The sequence below is a fragment of the Odocoileus virginianus genome, chromosome 21 (genome assembly GCF_023699985.2).
Source record: "Odocoileus virginianus isolate 20LAN1187 ecotype Illinois chromosome 21, Ovbor_1.2, whole genome shotgun sequence".
Classification (NCBI taxonomy): Eukaryota; Metazoa; Chordata; class Mammalia; order Artiodactyla; family Cervidae; genus Odocoileus; species Odocoileus virginianus.
Genome location: NC_069694.1, coordinates 28542491 through 28565531, shown reverse-complemented (window position 1 = coordinate 28565531; position 23041 = coordinate 28542491). Strand labels below are relative to the sequence as shown.

Sequence of the window (23041 nt, the reverse complement as noted above, 5' to 3'; positions counted from 1 at the left end):
GTTGGACTGTGAAGAAAACTGAGCGCCGAAGAATTGTTGCTTTTGAACTGTGGTGCTGGAGATGATTCTTGAGAGTCCCTTGGGCTGCAAGGAGATCCAACCAGTCCATCCTAAAGGAGATCAGTTCTGGGTGTTCATTGGAAGGACTGATGCTGAAGCTGAAACTTCAATACTATGGCCACCTCATGCAAAGAGTTGACTCATTGGAAAATACCCTGATGCCAGGAGGGATTGGGGGCAGGAGGAGAAGGGGATGACAGAGGATGAGATGGCTGGATGGCCTCACTGACTCGATGGATATGAGTTTGAGTAAACTCCAGGAGTTGGTGATGGACAGGGAGGCCTGGCGTGCTGCAATTCATGGGGTTGCAAAGAGTCAGACACGACTGAGCGACTGAACTGAACTGAACTGAGGAGGGATATTGAAGATGAAACTCCAATACTTTGGTCACCTGATGCAAAGAGCTGATTCATTTGAAAAGACCCTGATGCTGGGAAAGATTGAGGGCGTGGGTTCATGCTGCGGTTCATGGGGTTGCAAAGAGTCAGACATGACTGAGCGACTGAACTGAATTGAACTGAACTGTTGCCACTGGCACAAAGGGTAAAGGCAAAGATGGCACTCTTGTCATGAATGAGTCATCCTTGTCATGAACCCATAGGAGAAGGCAGTTGGGCTAAGTTAATCTTTGAAGCCCTGTCCATGCACCAATGGCTAATGGAGGCTTTCATATGCAATAGATCTTCAATCTGTATTTCTTTACTTCATGTATAAATAAGGTACAAAGCAAACAGTATGTGCCTGAAAGTGATGTGATGAATCAATAAGAAAAATCTAGACAAAAGTGAATATAGATGCTTTAAAGCAGTTATCTGTCAAGTGGATCAGCAAAATTCAAGGGTTTAAAGAGAAAGGAATACCTGTGAGATATTCTTTAAAATGCATTGGACTGGGAACTCCCTCTTCTAGTAACACAGGAACACAATGTTAAATCATGCATTGCATAAAATGCCCTTTATGTGTGGCATCACTTCCTCCCACTATAATGCAGATCACTTCCATGTGTTATGTCCAAGTTGAAATATTAACTCTGAGCATACTTCCTCTATAGTAATCCTTCCAGGATACTCCCAACTACATCTCCTGGTACTGCTTTAGTGATGGGATAATGTGTGGGGATGTAATAGGACCATGTAAAATTTAATAACTCTCTAGAATTATTCTCCTAAATGAGCTATTCAGATCAGCCAATTAAGGAAAATCAGGTGGATATTTGTTATTGAAAAGACTCTGTACATAAATAGGGAGAAAGGAAATGGGGGGAGGTATCAGAAAAATTCCTCTGTTTTGTTCTTGAATATAACTTTAGTGTGTTACAATATGGATTTTTTGCAACCTGAGGTTATGCAGTGTAAAGGGTCTTTTTTTTTTTAAGTTGTCTCAGGGGGTGGCATATATGAGTAGATTAGAATCCGTGTGGAAAATCTTCACATGATGTTCTCTGTCTGCCCTTTCACTTTGGCACAGCCAAGAACAATGGTATGCTGTTAATGTGCCTGGGGACTTAACTCTCTAATATAACTGTTTTGGGCCAGAGTTTCAAAATTGAGCTTCTATACATATGTTGAGTAACACAAAAGTGCCACCTATGGATTGATAATAAATTACATGAATACCTGTTATTCTTACTCTTTCAGGATCATACATGTAAGGAATCTGTAGTCCAACTAACATCAACAAGGAAAGCTTTGTTATTGCAGTCGCCTATCACAGGTAGTTAGTGGCAAAGAAGGACTGGAATCCACATATCCTCAGTTCAATTCAGTCACTCAGTCGTGTCCGACTCTTTGCAACCCATGATCCAAAGCACGCCAGGCCTCCATGTCCATCACCAACTCCCAGAGTTTGCCCAAACTCATGTTCATTGAGTCGGTGTTGCCATCCAACCATCTCATCCTCTGTCATCCCCTTCTCCTCCTGCCCTTAATCTTTCCCAGCATCAGGGTCTTTTCGAATGAGTCAGCTCTTTGCATCAGGTAGCCAAGTATTGAAGTTTCAGCTTCAACATCAGTCCTTCAAATGAACACCCAGGACTGATCTCCTTTAGAATGGACTGGTTGGATCTCCTTGCAGCCCAAGGGACTCTCAAGAATCTTCTCCAACACCACAGTTCAAAAGCATCAATTCTTCGGTGCTCAGCTTTCTTTATAGTCCAACTCTCACATCCATACATGACCACTGGAAAAACCATAGCTTTGACTAGACAGACCTTTGTTGACAAAGTAATGTCTCTGCTTTTTAATATGCCGTCTAGGTTGGTCATAACTTTCCTTGCAAGGAGTAGCGTCTTTTAATTACATGGCTGCAATCACCATCAGCAGTGATTTTGGAGCCCCCAAAATAAAGTCAGCCACTGTTTTCTCATCTATTTGCCATAAAGTGACAGGACTGGATGCCATAATCTTAGTTTTCTGAATGTTGAGCTTTAAGCCAACTTTTTCACTCTCCTCTTTCACTTTCGTCAAGAGGCTCTTTAGTTCTTTTTCACGTTCTGCCATAAGGGTGGTCTCATCTGCATATCTGAGGTTATTGATATTTCTCCCTGCAATCTTGATCCCAGCTTGTGCTTCTTCCAGCCCAGCATTTCTCATGATATACTCTGCATATAAGTTAAATAAGCAGGGTGACAGTATACAACCTTGACATACTCCTTTTCCTATTTGGTACCAGTCTGTTGTTCCATGTCCAGTTCTAACTGTTGCTTCCTGACCTGCAGACAGGTTTCTCAAGAGGCAGGTCAGGTGGTCTGGTATTCCCATCACTTTCAGAATTTTCCCCAGTTTATTGTGATCCACACAGTCAAAGGCTTTGGCATAGTCAATAAAGCAGAAATAAATGTTTTTCTGGAACTCTCTTGCTTTTTCAATGATCCAGCGGATTTTGGCAATTTGATCTCTGGTTCCTCTGCCCACATATCCTAACACCTGACAAAACTCAATTTAGATTGTCTCTCTGCCTGTTACTCTGTGTGAATTTACTCAAAGCTTTTCTGAACCTGTTTCTTAATATGTGTCATTATGGATGATAATTGATCTCATATTTCAAGATGCTACATAATTTAGAAATGTTAAATACTTATTTTTGTGCCCACGCATATTAGGCACTCAGCAAATAATGGTAGCTATTGTGATTTTATCATTATTATTATTCTTTCTCAGTCTAGTAGGAACAAAATGTTAATAGTTGTATAGGATTTTTCTTTCAGGATTGTATTTTGAAGCAATACTTCATACTTTTCAAAGTTAGGTAAGAGCCATCCAAAAATGTTATGGTGGCCAGCCTCCGGAATGGTCCCCAGTGATCCCAACCTGCTGATATTCACATGCATAAGTAATCTCCTCCTGCATTGTACCAGGGTTAGTCTGTGTGGCCACTATAATATAGCAAAAGGGATGGTATGCATGGTAGGTGGACTGCTGGCTCCTGAAATACATCTACACCCTAATGCCCACATCCCAAACCTATGACCATGTTGAATAAATTCCTTACATGGAAAAAGGGACTTTGCAGAGGTGATTAATTCAAAGAAATTTGAGATGAGATTATCCTGGATTATCTGAGCAGGTCCAATGTAACGAAAAAGTTTCTTACAAGATAAAAGAGGCAGTCAGAGATTTGAGGATGCTATGCTGAGGACTTTGAAGACAGAGAAAGGGCTATGAGCTAAGGAATGCAGATGACCTCTAGAAGCTGAAACAAGTCAAGGCCAAGAAGTGGATTCTCCTCTGAAAGGAACACAGACCTTATCAACACCTTGATTTTCGCTCAAAGAAACCCATTTTGGGCTTCTGGTCTCCAGAACTGTAACATCATAAATTTTTGTGTTGTTTAAGCAACTGAGCTTGTGGTAATTTGTCACAGCCACAATAGGAAACTAATACAGTATGTCACTTCCAAGATTAGATCATAAAAGACTGTGGCTTCTATCTTGGGTTCCATCTGTCTGTCTTTTGCATGGCTCACTCTGGGGGAGACCAGTACAGTGCCATAAGGACACCTAGGTAGCCTCAGGAGAGGCCCACATGCGAGGAACTGAAACTTACCCACAAACAAGAGAGCTCAGAAGCAGATGCTTCAGCTGAACCTCAGATGACCGCAGCCCCAGCAGACAGCTTCATGAGAGACTGAGTCAGAACCACCTAGTTCAACCACTCCTATGTTCCTGATCTGTAGAAACTGCGAATAATGAATGCTGACTGCTTTAAACTGCCAATTTTCAGGGTAATTTTTAGTACTGCAACAGATAACTAATACAATATCCTATGTAGTTGCCTGCCACACACAATCAGGTTGCCTTGTGTGACCAGTAGACTACTGCAGAAGTGATGGTGTGAGACTTCCGAAGAAAAGCGTCTAAAACTAGTGCAACTTCTTTAAACCTATGGAGAGTCAACTCTGGGGAAAGACAGATGCTATGTCATGAGGATACTCATGTAGCCCGTGGAGGAACCAGCTCTCCCATACCACCTTGCCACCATGTGAGAGCCAATTTGAAGTATATCCTCCAGCTTTCAAAGATTCCAGCCCTTCTGCCTTTAAGTCTTTGATCTGAGGCCTCAGACATTGCTGAGCAGAGACCAGACGTACCAGCTGTGCCCTCACTGAATTCTGGACCCACAGAAACTATGAGATAGGGAATGTTGTCTTAACCCACTTAGTTTTGAGTGCTTTGTTATGTAGCAATGGATACCTAGTACAGTTGTATTAAATATTTAATATTTCCCACTGCATTTTGGGCTTCCCTTGTGGCTCAGCTGGTAAAGAATCTGCCTGCAATGTGGGAGACCTGGGTTCAATCCCTGGGTTGGGAAGATCCTCTGGAGAAGGGAAAGGCTACCCACTACAATATTCTGGCCTAGAGAATTTCATGGACTGTATAGTCCATAGGGTCGCAAAGAGTCAGACATGACTGAGCAACTTTCACCTCACCTCACTGCATTTTGGGATTCCCTCGTGGCTCAGATGGTAAAGAATCTGCCTGCAATGCTGAAGACCTGAGTTCAATTCCTGGGTTGGGAATATCCCCTGGGGAACAACATGGCCACCCACTCCAGTATTGTTGCCTGGAGCCTGGCCAGAGGAGCTACATGGACAGAGAAGCCTGGTGGGCTGCCATCCATGGGGTCACAAAGAGTCAGACATGACTGAGCGACTAACACTTTCACTTTTCACTGCATTTTAGAAAAATACTTTTTCATGTCTATAATGTAAGCGCATAAGTACCTTTCCAAAATGGCAAATTAGATGTGCAGACAACTATGCTCACACTCCTTTTCCTATAATCAGAATCTCTATTGATATTGTGTAAGGTGGATATCAGAACTGATAACATGTAGCAGACTCAATTCTTGCTATGTATTTTGGACGTATAACAGCTTTATTTTTATAGCCACAACTCACGAAGGCAGAAATCTCAATAGCTGAGTTCTCTTTGCTCACATATTCCTTATTTCACGTGGTTTGGATGTGTGGAAGGGATGCAAGAAATGAGGCTTATTGACAGTAGCTAATTAGAAACAATGTCTAAGCATAAGTTCTGCTCTCTTGGGAATTCAGTTGTTCTATTTAAACTCCAAACTTCATTTCTGGACAGCAGTCCTCTTACATGCTTTCCCTTTCTCTCATTCTCCCAAGAAGAGGGGCTGGACCCTTTCCCTCATTCTCCCAAATAAGAGGAAGAAGCTTACTTAATGTCTTGAAATGGGGCTGAGGAGACCCATCTGATCTGTGCATTGGCCTCTTGTCCTTACTCATCTTCTCTAAGCTGCAGTTGCCCAGCCTCACCTTGGGATGTTCTCTGTTCTCATTTCACTGGCTGCTGAAGCTTCTGAGGCCAGTGTAACTGGAAGCATCTGTTCTCTTCCACGGCAGTTCATGGTCTTTCCACTTTGCATGCTGTCCCCACCTTACTCTTGCCCTTGACTTATATTTGTGCTGCTGATCCACTGACACTTCGCCATATTATCAAGTCACCCTGCGGTCTCACAAACAGCATCCACTCTCTCCCCAGAATAGAGACCCTCAAGCAGGCACAGTGGCTCTCAATTCTCAGAACCTCCTCACGCATCACAGTGAGTTTGGGAATTGACTTGCTTCCCTTCCGTATGCTCTGAGACTAAGGGGTACTGGGAGGATGAGGACTCATTTTCTCAGTGAGCCTAGCTTCTCCAGCTGGTCTGTCAGAGTGCTACAGAATTTTATACCTTCTTGCTTACATGAAGACAGGAACAACTCTTTGTCTGGCCAAGAGGAAGCCTGGGAAATTGTTTTTATATATACATATATATTTTACATGCTCTATGTAACCAATTAAATATGGGAGACCTAATCATCAACAAGTTAATCTTCTAACTTTTAGGTAGAATTAACGTGAGTGATTTGTAAATTCATTCTATATGTATTCAACATGGAGCAATGCTAGATAAATGCATTTAAAGACCTTCCTATTCATGCCTACATGTGTGCATAGAATTTTATTTTATTACAGTAAACTTGCCTATTCATACCTTCAACAAAACAGCATGCTGTATGTGGCACTGTGTCGTGTACCAGACCACACAGCATTTATCATCAAGTCTAGCAGGATTTGACATGATCCTGTTTCAACCAAGGGCAGCTTTTGGGGTTGGGGGCCAAGGAGTCCTAACAAAATTTAGCGATTGAGTCTATGAAAACAACGGAAGAAGAGAATGGAGAACATAATTAAAAGTCCTGTGTGGATCTCCATAAACGAGGTCTCACACTGGGCTGGGCCTCCATGGACACCCAGCCTTGAGACGTATCTCTCAGGGGTAGACTCTCAGTCAGGAAAAGCCTAGGAGACAAGAGTTTCTGACCTCTAGCACTGAGCTCATCCTATAAACCACTTTCTCTTTCCTCTTTCCTTCCCTGCCTTCACTTGCCACGGCTTATGCCTCCTTAGTATAAAGAATGATAATGATTAAGAGAACAGCTTCTAGAGACAGACATCTTGATTCCAATTCCAGCTTGACCGCTTATTAGCTGTGAGAACTGGTAGTGTTACTTAGCTTTTCTTTGTATTACTTTTCTGATCTGTGAATAAAATGAGGATGCTAGTATCCACCCCATTGGGCTGTTGTGGGAGACTAAATAAAATCTATATGTTAAGTCCTTATGGTGGGAAACAATAATTATCACTTATCATTATTTTCCCTCTATTTTACCGTCCCACTCAGTTAGCTCAGCTACCATAACAAAATACCGCAAACTTGGTGGCTTAAACAACAGACGTTTACTTCTCACAGTTCTGGAGGCTAGAAGTCTAAGATCATGGTGTCAGCAGGGTAGGTTTCATTCTGAAGCGTTTTTTCATGTCTCGTCAGCAGCTGGTCTTGTGCGTTCTCCCGTGACCTCTTCTTCGTGTGCACACTGGGTCAAGAGAGAAAGTGATTGACCCCTGCTATTTCTCCTTATAAAGACAGTCCTATGAGAGCACCACCCTTATGACCTCATTTAACCTTAATCGGTTCCTGAGAGGCCTTATCTCCCAGACAGACACACAGGGGTTAGAGTGTCAACATATGGATTTGAGGGGCACACAAACATTCATTTATAACTATTCCTCCCCAAGTCCACACTCAATTTCTTCGTTTACCCCCACTTCCTATACCTAAACTCAAAACTAATTTACTCAATGGCTAGAAACTCTTGGTAAAAGTCACACAGGTCAAAATGTCTGATGCAATAGAATGCTAGGTATTTGACAGTTTCTACCTTTTGTTAAAAGATGTCCTCTGGGTTGGTCATGAGCTTGTGTCAGTTAATAATGAAGAATAGTTTGCAACACTTACCTACTTTGCAAACAATGCTGCCTAAAACACTACCCCAAAACCCAGTGGCTACAAATAATAAGTGCGTCTTGTCCATACAACTGGAGTCAGGTACAGCTCAGAGACTTAGCCCGTGTGATTCTCCTCGCCTCAGCTGGCCTCTCTTGTCTGCCTGGGAGTAGATTGCCTCTTCGCTGGGGTGTCTTTCTGGGCTTCATCTGGCTGAAGCAACTCATCTCTCCAGGTCTCATTTTCCATGTCTCTCACATCCTCCCAGCAGATTTCCCCAGACATGTTCTTCCCTGCGGTGCAGCAGTAAGCCCATCTCCAGTCCTGGGAGCAGACAACAGAAGGAAAGAGAACGGGAAGAATGTCATGGGAAGAATGAGGCATTATAGCCATTTTGCCACCTATTCCACCAAAGACCGTTTTACTATTCTACCTCTCTGCTCCTTATTTTCACTTTAAAAATTCATAAGTTTACATTAGAGAGGGTATGTGATTATACATCGTGTGTGTTGGTGGAAAAAGTTTTGTGTAATTCACCAATTACCTTTTGAGCACATAGACCATATTTTTGTAAATGAGACCATGGTGCCTTTAAGAAAAAAGTTTTTCTTCATAAGGGTAGTGTGTATTTTGGTTCTTTGAGCTTGGGTTGGTTTTTTTTGTTAGGAAACATATTTAGACAAAATTCTGAGAATAATTTAACTTCATTTCTTACTGTTTCTCAAACTGAGAAACTTTTTTCTGTGTGCTATATCTCACAGAGAAGAGTATATGAGTGTACATTATATGGCTGAAAAGTATCAAAAGCTCTTTTTAATGTATTATTAATACATTCTAATTATCTTCTAGTTTAACTGAGTGTCCAGTTGTGGCTGCGAGTGAGGGAATTTGATTTGGGGAAATTGAACTGTGATGTGCTGCCATCTTGTGGACTGTGCCTATAAGCATCATTACTTTCCATTCTCATCTCTAGAATACCAACCGGAAAAAAAAAAAAAAAACACTGCAATGGAGACATATTGTCCTTTTAAAAGGAGGGGTTTCTTAATCCTTTTTGTGCTCATGGGACTCTTCAGGAGCCTATGGACCTCTTTTTAAAATAAAGTTTTTAAATTATGAAATAAAATAACAGGGTTAGAAACTCTAAATATAGTTACCAAAAGATTAAAATGAAAAATGTGTAATAAATTAGCATGTATGCTTCTTCATTAATGGGGCTTCCCTTGTGGTTCAGACAGTAAAGAATCTGCCAGCAATGCCGGAGACCTGGGTTCAATCCCTGGGTCAGGAAGCTCATAGTTACCAAAAGATTTAAAATTACAAATATACCATAAACCAGCATGTATACTTCTTCATTAATATATTAAGTAAATCTAGTGGCCAGTCTAATAACTACTGTGATCTCAAATAAGTAAATAATGTAAATATATTTGAAATATTGATAACATGTAATGTGATTTGAAAATGTGTGTCACAGGCTAATGCTATTATGGTTTGCTGCTTGTATTTGTACTTGAAGGAAATGCTAAACTACAGTCAAAAATTATTAGAAAAATATTGTTATTTTTTCCTAAGTTGACAGACCACTTGAGTTCAAGCCATGGGCCATTTGGGATACAGAGACCCCAAATTAATCATTCCTGACTCTTAATATAGTTAATATTTGATCACTAAATAAGGAAATATTAGACATCAAAATTTCCAAAAACAAATTTTCATTAAGAACCTACAAGTCTATAGAAGTCTTCTTTGAATAAGGTATTTTTAAAGAACAAAGCATTATTTTTTCTCATAAATATTATTTTTCCACATCATGCTGTAATAAACATTTATATGTTATAGGATATTTCTAAACTTTTATGCATGCATGTGTGCGTACTCAGCTGTCTGATGCTTTGTGGCCCTTTGGACTGTAGCCTGCCAGGCTCCTCTGTCCATGAGATTTTTCAGGCAGGAATACTAGAGTTGAATGCCATTTCCTCCTCCAGGGGATCTTCCCGACCCAGGAATCGAAACTGCGCCTCCTGCTTCTCCTGAATTACAGGTGGATTCTTTACCTATAGGTCTACAAAATAGATGCTAGGTTTTATTTGATTTCTTAAGAAACTGACTACCTGGATTCTGATCGAAGACTTGTCTTTAATTGATTCAATGACCTTGTACATTTCTCTCCTTTCCTCCCTTTCTTGTTCTCTGCTATCTTCCTTCTTTCCTTTTTTCTTCCCTCCTTACTTTTCCTTGTTTCTTTGCTCCTCTCTCCCTCTTCCCTCTTCCTTTTACTTTCTCTCTCCTCTTTATTTTGCCTTCAACAAACTTTTAATAAGAGACAGACAAGTGCTAAGAATTGTACTAAGCAGTGTGTGATGATCTAAGAGACTTCACAGTTAATTATATTAAAGCATGATCCAGGGGCAGATTGACCACACACCTAAAGCGGCTTAAGTTTCTGTGTACAGCCACTCTCCTCTGTATCTGCAAGGTCTGCATCTGTAGATTGAACTCAGAGCAGATTGAAAATATTCAGGAGAAAAATCTTTTCAGAAAGTTCCAAAAAACGCAACTTGAATTTGCCATACTCTGCCAACTAATTATATAGTATTTGCATTCTATTTACAAGTATTTACATGGTATTTATATTTCATTAGGTATTATATCTAGAGATGATTTAAAGTATACAGGAGGATGTGTGCAGGTTCCATGCAAATGCTACACTATTTTATATAAGGAACTTGAGTGTCTGTGGATTTTGGCATCTGTCAGGGGTTCTGTAATTTGGCCCCTCAGACACAGAAGGATGCCTGTCCGTGCTTTCATGGTTCCGAGGAGACTTGGCAGTGATTTTACATGTTTCTATAGTTTTATGAAATTTATAAAATGAGAAATGTAAACCCCAATCAGTTAAGACCACTGTCTCTTTGAATTTGCACTTCCACTCATGTTCATTGCTTTTAGAGTGCCTAGGCATTTTGAGATCCTGTTAAGCAGAAGCTGAGCAAGGGGTACATTTAGATTGGGTTTATTGAGATACATTTATGTGGTTCATACTCATCTGCATGTACAGGGAAGATTCCCAAAGGTACGGTCAGTCAATACCTAAGCATTTATCTAGTCAGTTTCTTCTGTTTAGTTAGTTTTTGCATACTTATGAAGAAGTCTACATATAATTTGTCATTTTAACCCTCAAGAAGGAGGTAGCCAAGTCTGTGTGGCTATGAAGGTTAACCTTACAAAGGCCTTTCCTCACCAAGATGAAGTGATACTTGATCTGTTTTTGCCCACTTGAAACACTAGACTCAAGTAGAATAGTTAGAATCTGTTCCATTTAGTATCTCTCTATAAATACCTAAGACAGTTTTTGGTAGTTTTAACACATGGTTCCATGAAGTTAACCAAATGTGGTTGCCTATGACCAAAACACCATTTCCTAAGAAGACTGCTGCTTTTGCAATGTGCCAGCTCAGCTGGGCTGAACTTTGTCTCCTAGAACTCTTTCCTCTATGTCTCTGGTTCAGCCCTCAGGAAATTCTTGTGTGAGATTTGAAGGATGGAGGTGAAGCGACAGCCATTTTTATAACTCACACACATTGTTATTTATCTGCCTTCTTACCTCGTTGGTGGAAAGCAGCTGCTCCATCTTTCCCAGGACCCTCTTCATTACTTCCAGCTCCTAGGCCTGGAGTGTTTTTATCATAGCGGCACAATGAAGGCTCCTAGCTTCTGCAAGACTCCCATCCCCTCAACGTCAGACATGGAACACAGGTTTCAGTCTCTCCTCCAGCTCTTGCTCATGGGTCCAGCTTGTTCTCTCGCTCCCCCACTTACCATCCATCTTCTCCTCCCGACGACCTGCCCCATGGACTTCAAACTCCAGCAACAAGAATGCTAGCTTTTACAGAGACTGTTTTACCAGCTCCCACAATTACATAAAATCCAATCCCTATCACAAATGACTGATTGTCACAGATGTATTTCCTAATGGTTCTGCTTCTTTGACTGAACCTTGACTGATACAAAGACATACATATATTTACATAAATATACTGTGGTGGCTAATTAACTCCCAATCTTTCTCACTGAAGGAACTGATGACTGTGCTTAACCAGCATAGCTTGAGGATAGTCTCTGCTCTGATTCTGTCCGGATCCCTCAGTCCACTCCAGGATTCCATGTCCCCTGCTGCTCCAGTCCTGCAGTGTCCATGCTGGAAGGTCATCAGAGACAGTGATGCTTGGTGCTCTCAGCCTTAGCCCACCACTCTCTTATTCTCCTGGTCCACATCCTCTGGGGTGTTATCCACATTCCCTCAAGCAGTACTGTTGGTAGGGTCACTTAAAAGCCTAGAAGAGTCACACTGAGAACGGAGCCACCCACTCTGCAGCCTTGGACCTTCTCTGTATGTGTTATACCATTCATCACGGCCTGGCAGCAGGAGCTTGGAACTGTGTAGGCTTTACTATTTAATCACTTCATGTCCATCATCCTGTGAGTTACAGTAGTGCTAGTTGTTAGCTTAGCATTTCCTTCAAAAAACTATACACTAGGCCAAGTTGCGCTTCCTTGGCAGCACAGTGGTAAAGAATCCTGCTGCAATGTAGCACATGTGGGTTAGATTCCTGTGCTGGAAAGATCCACTGGAGAAGGCAATGGCAACCCACTCCAGTACTCTTGCCTGGGAAATCCCATGGATGGAGGAGCCTGGTAGGCTGCAGTTCATGGGTCGCGAAGAGTCAGACATGACTGAGATACTTCACTTTCACTTTTCACTTTCATGCACTGGAGAAGGAAATGGCAACCCACTCCAGTATTCTTGCCTGGAGAATCCCAGGGGTGGAGGAGCCTGGTGGGCTGCTGTCTATGGGGTCGCACAGAGTCAGACACAACTGATGCGACTTACCAACAGCAGCAGCCAGTATTTTTGCCTGGGAAATACTGTGGATACTGGATCATGGCGGGCTACAGTCCATGGCATGGCAAAGAGCTGGACATAACTTAGCAACTAAACAACAACAACACAGCCAAGTTACATCCCTAAAATCCAGTTTATGGCTCTAGAGTAGTGTTCAGTGGGCATAGATTTCCAAGGGGGTGGTTATAGAGTGTTGGGTTGCCTCAGAGTCATTCCCAAATTTACTTATGCAGACATCAAAAGAGATTAAGCCTTTTATTTCATATTTTGTACATCCTTTAAAAATAGCTTTTTGATGTAATAGCTCAACTATCACCTTTTGAGGTCTTTCTCAATTCCTCCAGACAGAGCTAATATCTCCTTTGTATGATTATAGCAAAACTTACATTGTATAGTGATTGCGTACTTGTCCAGCTTATCCACAAGACTACAATCATTTAAGGTTTAAAAAAAAAATCTCACTTTTTTTCACCTTTGCCTAACTAGTGCCTAGCATATTAATGAATTTTATTAAAATTTTGATAAATCACTACTTAAGTTTTTGTCATCTCTAAATTTAGTCTTCTCTATATTAGGAGAAATAACTCTTAATTACTTTTGTATGTTACTAAATATCTGGATGTATCAATATATTAATAAGCTGTCTAAAAATTAAAATGTTACTACTATTTATGACCTTCTGCAGCAGTGTTATCCAGCAGAACTTTCTGCAATGGTGGCAGAAATTTCCTTCTGCAATTATGAACTTTAAATGTGGCCAGCACAGCTCTGGATATTTGACAATATGTAGGCATTTCTACAAAGATAATCTATATTATCACTTTGAATCTTTTAAAAATGCTACAAAGTTCTATTGGTTTCCTCCCTCTGAGAGTCAATTTTTTGAACTTGAACTCACTGTAGAGATAAAGGGGAAATATATTATGTGAGAACAAATATTGATAAGATAATCTTTTCCTCCAAAAATGGTCTTTCAGTTGAGTAACATCACTGATTTTTAGCTGTTATTAATAACTTTCAAAATGTTTCCCATTCACTCGTTATATTTTCTGTTCAATTTTTTAAAGTTTTTTTTTTTTTAATTCTTTAAGAATCTAACAGGATAAAAGATAAGCCTATCAGACCAATGTCATCTATGTCATGAGCTCATAGCATGTTTTCAAGGAAATTTATGACTGTGAGTAGAGAGCCATTTGGGGCTTCCCTCATGCCTTAGTAGTAAAGAATCTGCCTGCCAATGCAGGCGACATGGATTGGGTTGAGACAATCCCATGGAGAAGGAAATGACAACCTACTCCAATATACTTGCCTGGAAAATCCCATAGACAGAGGAGCCTGGCAGGCTACAGTCTGTGGAATGACAAAGAATGGGACATGACTTAAAGACCAAACAATTGGGACCCATTTATGCAATATATATTTTTACTGTAAAATGAATATACTATTGTTGGCCAATAATCTTCACTTTAATCTCTGATTAAAAAAACTTTTTCCTGAAATTATAGAACCATTCTGTCAAAATAACTATGCATAGTTTACTAAACATTTTTATATAGAGCTGTCTATTAAACACAAGTATTGAGTTCAGAAGTTTTGATTTGGGGTTGGGGAGGGGAATTTTTGCTCTTTACTTCAAAAAGAGACAACAGAAAAAAACAAATCTACAAAAATTATTAATTCTTTCAGTATTCTTGGATTAAATGCATACAAAAAACACTCAACAGCAGTAAGAAGGTTTCAGCTGGTAAAGTTTATAAGAGAGGACTGTAAAATTGATGATATATCTGAAGTTTTATCATATATGTGTAATCTATTTGTATTTATCAAGGAATCCAAATGGCAAATGGCAAGTGAACATTTTTTTAAAATGGCTTATATTCAGAGATTGTATTAATTTAAACTGAGGATCTCAAAAGAATTAGCTAACCAACTAGACTCACAATGGCTAAATTTTAAAAATTCACATTTACAAAGCATTTCATCTATTATTTAACTGTAGAATTTTTTAAAGTAAAATGAGATCCACTTTTCAAAAGCATCAAGTGATGCTGCAAGTATGAAAGCCATTTAAGACTCAAAGGAATTGGAGGATAAGAAATAAAGAAAATGAAATCTGTTCTTTACATAATATTCAAGATTTGTATTTATATACTACATTTTTGAGAATCTATGCATTTGTTTATACAGACCTGGGTTTAGATATAGGCTCATCTCTTACTAGTATTCTTGAAAAGCTTCTGTGCTTCAATTTCTCCATGAGGAAACTGTAGATAATCAACATCATGACTTTTATATAAGAAGCATTTAGAACATTAAGTACTCAATAAATATTAGTCTCAAAAAAGGCAAAGTTGGCTAATAGGAGTGCTTTTTCTGAAATTCCACATATTCAGGTCTCTCAAATTTAGTTTATTTCTTAAAATGTAAGTTTTCATAATATAATCTTCAATAATACTTTTTATTATCTTTCAAGTGTAAGCTACAGCAAGATAAATCAGGGCAGTTGTAAGCCTGCAGAAACAGCAAAGGTTAAGAAATTGCAATTGAGTCAAACTAAAATTCTACTTACTGCCTTTTTAGTGTCTAAGACCATATGCAAAAATAATTATGAATAGTAAATTTAGCAGCATTAGCAAAAGTAACCTTTTGCAAGTGAATCACAGAAGCAGTTGTTAATATCATTACATTACAACTTGAACTTGCTAGTGGGATTCTCATGAGAAATTTGAATCTTTTTGAAAAAATCAGAAGTAACAGAGAGGAAAAAAAAGTAACCTTTATTCTATTCCAGAATTCTAGTACAAGATGAATCACAAGAGGGTGAATCAGTAGTGACAGCTGGGAAAAAAAGAAAAGTAAGCAGATCAAATCCCTAGGGCCTGAAAGAAGAAAGGATTATACTGCAAACTGACCTCAGATGAAGAGATGACCCAGTGCTTAACCAGCAGGAAGGCCCATATGCTACCTAACAGCAGGGAGACAGGAAAGATGCCCAGTCAGGGATTCTATCAAGCCTCTGATTAGATAATGAATGGAAATGTCATTGGAGTTAGATCTAAGTCTAAATCTTGGCTCAGTTGTTTGTTAGTGATGCAGCCTTAGGCAAGTTGTTTAAACTCTCTAAGCTTTTCATTCCTGTAAGATGAGGATAATATTTGTAGTTTCTACAGTCTTGTTGCATTAAAAAACACAACATCTGTGAAGTAATTAGCATGATTTCTGGCAGAAAGTAACTTTGACAATATTATTTGAAGATGAAGCAAGATCCCTAAGTAATTGTAGATTACTAGATATTAAACTATCATCCATCAGGTTGAGTCTTTGAGCTATGAATTGACTGATAGCTCTCACTAAGTTTTTTATTAAAGATGTTATGTCTTTTTTCTTTTTTTGATTTTGGGAGTTTTTCTTGGGTTCTCTTATGTTTTGGTTTGTTGATCTTTCTCATGACCTCCTAACCCAGTGCTTCCAAAGTCAGCTATAATGGGATATGAGGTCAGACCAAAAATGTCTCTATGCTTCTGAAAGTCAGGACCAGTCTTGATATCTCATTTAGAATGTTCCTACTGAATTAACCACCCTAAGGAAGGCTTCTGCGTTTAGAAAAGAGTGTAGACTTCACGTTCACTGGCTCAAGGTGTTACACCTATCACAAAGACAGGGAAGGCATATATAAGCAGGTTATATACAACTATTAATAGTATGTTGAGTTGGTTAGTTTGAAATATAAAAAATATCATTTAGGTAAAACAATTCTATTAGCTGGAATTTAACTTTTATTTCAGATGTAAGTTTATTCAGATGTTTATTTCAGATATAACAGCAATGTTAAAATCAACAAGTTTAATCGTAACTGCACCAAATAAACAGCTATTTAAGTATTTTTAAAATTATTCCCTCCAAAAACCTTTTCTGTCTACCCAACATACCACAGTTTCCCAACAGTTCTATTTTTGAAGGACTTTCAATTGATGAGTAAACTGCTTTGGGAATATTTTAAAACCTCTTTTCTCAAATGAAAAGCAATCTGGACAAATTATATATTGCATAGGTTTCCCTGCAGATTCTTTTCTTTAGAACCTAAATGTAATTACCATACAATATAATTTTTACCTATTTACCCTACAGAAAAAAACTGAATGCCTTAAAATATACAATGGATATATCCTGCGATCTTCCAGTGAATAGAATTGTTGACAATGAAGTCACAAAGTTTTCTGGACATCAAGGTAAGAATTTTTCTCAAAATATATCTGGATTCAGAATCACACTAATTTAATAGTGCTATTTCTTAGACTGAAATTTAAAGGGGTTATTAGAACTACTTTTTAAGTGTCCGGTTTTACATCAACTTTACAATGCCTTAGATTTATCCATACTAATGAAAATGATTTTGCACACTGGCAATCTACTCTAAAACGACTTACCTAAAAGTGTGAGGGACTTCCCTGACAGTCCAGTGGTTAAGACTTCACCTTCCAGTGCAGGGATTGCAGGTTCAATCCCTGGTCAGGTAGCTAAGATTCCACGTGTCTTGGGGCCAAAAACCCAAAGCATAAAACAGAAGTAATATTATAGCAAATTCAATAAATACTTGAAAAATGGTCCATATTAAAAAAAAAATCTTTAAAAATGCCAAATCTGCCCATGATGATCATAGTATTACTAATTTTCTCACTTAATAATAGCCTTTCCTCCTTTCTTCCACATCTGGTCCAACATTACTTTAAGATTTATGTTTTCAGACTATATTTGCTATCAGATATAGAAAAATGAAAGACCCCAAACCTCAAGTGACATTCAGACCAGCTATCATGTGTAATGAACACATTTTTATAAGCTGGCCTTTATATATTTATAGATGACAGAAAACTGTTTTATGAACAAAAATATCAGTAATTTAAAAATAGTTTAATCTACATGAAGGCTTGCATAATAATCCTATAATGTGATTACCTCATACTGTTAATATTTATGAAATAGGATGATTTTTCCTGAAATAAAATAGCACTTGTTTGGGAATCAAGTAATAAAGGTATTTCACTCAGGAAATCACTAACTGGCTTAACTGGGTATGTATTAATATACAATGATCAGTTTCATTATGTAATACTTTTTTGACACATCTACATGTTTTAATAAGTCAGAAATGTAATAATAAAATAATGATAATGAGCTATGAAAAAAATCAGAGTGCACTGTGAGGTATATCCTTTAGAGTATAATTCAGAAAGCACTTGTGGACTTAAAATATTGCTTCTCTAAAAGTATTTCTCATCATGCATATTTGGTTAGAAAAAAAATATTATGAATCGTTTGCCAATTTTGATACTTTACAGTTCCTAAAAGTGGTATCTGGCAGTAATGTCCTGGTGGAGTCGATGGCCTTCAAGGACAATGGCCATCAAAGATTTCTCTCTTCACCTACAGCATCGCTGTTGCATGTAAAATTTAACTATTATCTACTTGTGGATATTACTTTTTACACATGAATTATCATTGCTTATGAAACATATATGGAAAAAATTCCATTAAAGTGTAAAGTTTTATACCATTTCAGTTCAGTTCATTTGCTCAATCATGTCCGACTCTTTGCGACCCCATGAATCACAGCACGCCAGGCCTCCCTGTCCATCACCAACTCCCAGAGTTTACTCAAACTCATGTCCATCGAGTCAATGATGCCATCCAGCCCCTTGGACTTCAAGGAGACCCAACCAGTCCATCCTAAAGGAGATCAGTCCTGGGGTTCATTGGAAGGACTGATGCTGAAGCTAAAACTCCAATACTTTGGCCACCTCATGCGAAGAGTTGACTCATTGGAAAAGATCTTTATGCTGGGAGGGATTGGGGGCAGGAGGAGAAGGGGACGACAGAGGATGAGATGGCTGGATGGCATCACTTACCATAGAATAAACAATGAAATATAAAGATTAGTACAATTAAATTTAATCTAAGTAGGTCTTAAAATACAGCAGTTTGAAAAGCAATCTGGTAATTCATTGCCTTTGGGACTCAGTTCTAGACTCAGATACAACCTTTAAACATAAGGGCTGAAAATTGACCCTAACATCATAAGTGCTAAGGCTTTTTATATCTTAACATGTTTTTGTTCAGTTTTAAAATAAGGGCCCAATTGTAAACAAAAAGCTCAACAGAGTTGTGACCAAAATTTTAAGATTTGATAATTATTTAAAGTATTAACATTAAAATGACACATCCATTTTTTTAAAGGCCACTTAAAAGGAATATTTAAATCAACAAATAGTGATGTTTATCTGTAGTCGTGCCTATATGCTAAAAGTCTATAAATATTTTTAAATAATTAAAAACTTTTTATTGAGGGAATATTGGTCTATAACATTATATATATTTCATGGGTAAAACACTGTATATTTTAACTTTGGTCAGCATATACCACATTCACCACTAAAAGTTTAGTTTTCATCTGTTACCATACAGTTACCTATCTGGTCTTCTCATTCCCTTCCTTCCCCTCGGGTAACCACTACTCTTTTCTCTGCGATTATGTGTTTGGTTTGGTTTGTTCATGTCTTATTTACTTATTTTCCATATATGCGTGAAATTAGATGGTATTTGTCTTTCTCCACTTTGTCTTTATTCATTCATCTGTAGAGGGACATTTAGCAAGGACAATAGCCAGGACATCCATATCCTGGCTATTATAAATAACACTGAGATGAACATAAGGGTACATTTAGTTTTTTTTAATTTAATGTTTTTAAATAACTACCTGGAAGTGGAATAGCTGGATCACATGGCAGTTCTATTCTTAACTTTTTTTTTTCATTTATTTTTATTAGTTGGAGGCTAATTACTTTACAATATTGTAGTGCTTTTGTCATACATTGACATGAATCAGCCATGGATTTACAAGTATTCTCCATCCCGATTTTTGAGGCATCTGTATACTGTTCTCGTCATGTATGGATGTGAGAGTTGTACTATAAAGAAAGTTGAGCACTGAAGAATTGATGCTTTTGAACTATGGTGTTAGAGAAGATTCTTGAGAGTCCCTTGGACTTCAAGGAGATCAAACCAGTCCATCCTAAAGGAAATAAGTCTTGAATATTCATTGGAGGGACCAATGCTGAAGTTGAAACTCCAGAACCACCTGATGTGAAGAACTGACTCAATGGAACAGACCCTGATGCTGGGAAAGAGTGAAGGCAGGAGAAGGGGACAACAGAGGATGAGGTGGTTTCATGGCATCACCGACTCGAGAGACATGAGTTTTAGTGGGTTCTGGGAATTGGCAATGGAGAGGGAAGCCAGGAGGGCTGCAGTCCATGGAGTTACAAAGAGTCAGACATGACTTAGTGACTGAACTGAACTGAGTGACTTAGTAGCTTCACAGCAAGGTACTTGGGCCTAAATTTTTCTTCATTTTATACTGATATACTTTTCAATGGATATCTTTGTTAATAAGCATTTTTTAAAAAATTACCACTGCTATCTTTTAAATTGATCTACTTTTATATTGTCCTGGGTGTTCATTGAAGGACTGATGCTGAACCTGAAACTCCAATACTTTGGCCACCTCATACGAAGAGTTGACTCATTGGAAAAGACCCTGATGCTTGGAGGGATTGGGGGCAGGAGGAGAAGGGGATGACAGAGGATGAGATGGCTGGATGGCATCACCGCCTCGATGGGCATGAGTTTGAGTAAACTCCAGGAGTTTGTGATGGACAGGGAGGCCTGGTGTGCTGCAATTCATGGGGTTGCAAAGAGTCAGACACGACTGAGTGACTGAACTGAACTGAACTGAACTTTTATATTCTGGAGACACATATAGCTATTAAATAAACTGTCTTTAGCTCCTCAAGTGCCCATCACAGTCAGAATCAAATGTGGTTGATTTAGCTGGGAATTAGATCAGGTAGCTGAACTGCTTTATCTCTCAGAGGTGGAAACTGATGTCAAGTGTGGTTAAGTAACTCAGACTTCTGATGCATAGTCTAAAGGTTGTATTACAACCTTTTCTTCTGCTTCACATCACTACTCAATTTAAATCACATTTAAAAGGTCAGATTTTTCTGGATCAGTTTTATATCCTCTTCATAACCTATAGCATTCATAGCCTCATAAGGAGGAAGTTGTTGTTGTCCAGCCATTAAGTCATGTCCAACTCTCTGAGATCCCATGGAATGCACCATGCCAGTCTTCCCTGTGTTTCACTATCTTCTGGAGTTTGCTCAAATTCATCTTCATTGAGTTTTTGATGGTATCTAACCATATCATACTCTACCAACCTCTTTTCCTTTTTGCCTTCAATCTTTCCCAGCATCAGGGTCTTTTCCCATGAGTCAGCTGTTCACATCAGGTGGCCTAAGTATTGGAGCTTCAGCTTCAGCATCAGCCCTTCCAATGAATATTCAGGGTTGATTTCTTTTAGGATTGATTGGTTTGTTCTCCTTGCTGTCCAAGGGACTCTCAACAGTCTTCTCCAGCACCACAATTCGAAAGCATCAACTCTTCGGCACCCAGAGTTCTTTATGGTTAAACTCTCACATCCATACAAGTGCTATTTATTAGGGCAAATGCTTATTTGCCAATTATCTTGAATCCATAAACAAACTTGCCCTTTTTTTGAAATGAGAATATCACACATAACAGCAGATTTTTTTTCTCCCCTAAATCTGTAAAATCTAGTCCTATAATGCCCTTGAACATAAATTTTGTCTTAATAACCTTGCAAAAATTTGTAATCCCTCTAGGACTCAACTCTAGTCTTTTAACTCTACAGTACAGCTAGACTGTAGCATAGACTTTATAAATCACATGAAGGGAGAGGAAATAGGAAATGGCATCTAGGATGGCTTCTGTGTTGGCAAGAATTGGACTCAGCTACTTTGAGCTGCAAAGTGGGAGCAAAGTATTTCAGTTTCAACACAAAATACAACATCCAGAGGATCTAGGAATAAAATGAAATTGAGTTGAAGCCTGTCAGAAATAGGCTAGAGTACTTGTCTTTAGAAATAATTTTCAAGTCTCAAGGAATTCCCACATAAATACTCTTATACCTACAAATGTTAATGTGATCACAAAACTATAGATTTTATTGTTTAGTCGCTAAGTCCTGTCTGACTCTTTTGTGACCCCATGGACTGTAGCCCCCAGGCTCTTCTGTTCATGGGGTTTCCCAGGCAAGAATACTGGTGTCAGTTGCCATTTCCTTCTCTGGGGTATTTTCCCAACACAGGGATTGAACCTGCATCTCCTGTATTGGCAGGAAGATTCTTTACCACTGAGCCACACCAGGGAAGTCCTAATTTATAGATATGAAAGTGAAAAGTGAAGTCACTCAGTCGTGTCCAACTCTTTGCCACCCCACAGACTGTAGCCTATCAGGTTCTTCTGTCCACAGCATTCTCCAGGCAAGAATACTGGAGTGGGTTGCCATTTCCTTCTCCAGGGGATCTTCCCAACCCAGGGATCGAACCTGGGTCTACCGCATTGTAGGCAGACGCTTTACCATCTGAGCCACCAGGGAAGCCCATAGTTTATAGATATAGTAATCCAAAAATGATTGTCAATCATTTGATTACTGGGGATATTTATTAGCCAAAGTGTGTTTCTCTCTTCCAACAACAGACACCAACTCTAATGTAAGTTGGTAGTGTAGGCAGAGAAAATTTAGCTTCTTTTTTATTTTTATTTCATACCTGATTTCTAAACCATATCCAGTGTATTAGTGCAAGTTCTCCAAGACACTAAGACAGGATTAAACATGCAAGGATTTTATGAGAAAAATACCCTTGAGAGAAAGCACCTGAGAAGACTAGGAGAGCCATCAGGCCATGAAAGCACACATGAGCTTGCATGAAGGAGAGAGGAAGGAAGGTTAGGTGGAAATGGTCTCCGAGGCTGTCAAGTCCAAGGAAGGGTCTGCAACGCTCTCGGCGAGTCTCTGGAGCAGAGTCAGCCGTCAAAAGGGTCTGATGCTATCAAGATATAGGCCTGCCTCTGTGCTCCTGTCTGAGAACAGTTCAGAGCAAGTGTGACCTTAGCACCAACACAGTCATGGAGTTCAGAGCCCAGCAGCTGGGCTCTTGGTCAACTAGGTTCCCTGTAGCTGAAGGCCTGCAAAGCACATCCTCATGGCCATCACACCTAAGATGACCAAAACCTTTATCATCAATGTCTACCCTACAAGTCGCTAATGAGATTTAGACTATGTGATTCCCCCCCTCTATTTAAAACTAAAATGACTTCTTACCCAAACTTTCTTGAAAAAGAAGTTACGGTTAG

General features: G+C 39.0%; 1 protein-coding gene across 3 annotated transcripts in view; it reads left to right on the top strand.

Moving 5' to 3' along the window:
• Positions 1 to 16917: 16917 nt before the first annotated feature.
• Positions 16918 to 23041, top strand: part of FAM13A (family with sequence similarity 13 member A) — a 363870-nt gene continuing 357746 nt past the window's right edge. For 2 of the 3 annotated variants that reach the window (XM_070452131.1, XM_070452129.1), the window contains exon 1: positions 16919 to 16995. In XM_070452131.1, coding sequence (XP_070308232.1) covers positions 16966 to 16995 — 30 coding nt within the window. In that variant the 5' untranslated portion in view covers positions 16919 to 16965. Of the gene's footprint in view, positions 16996 to 23041 lie in introns of all 3 variants that reach the window. The other variant, XM_070452134.1, reaches the window with a different exon arrangement.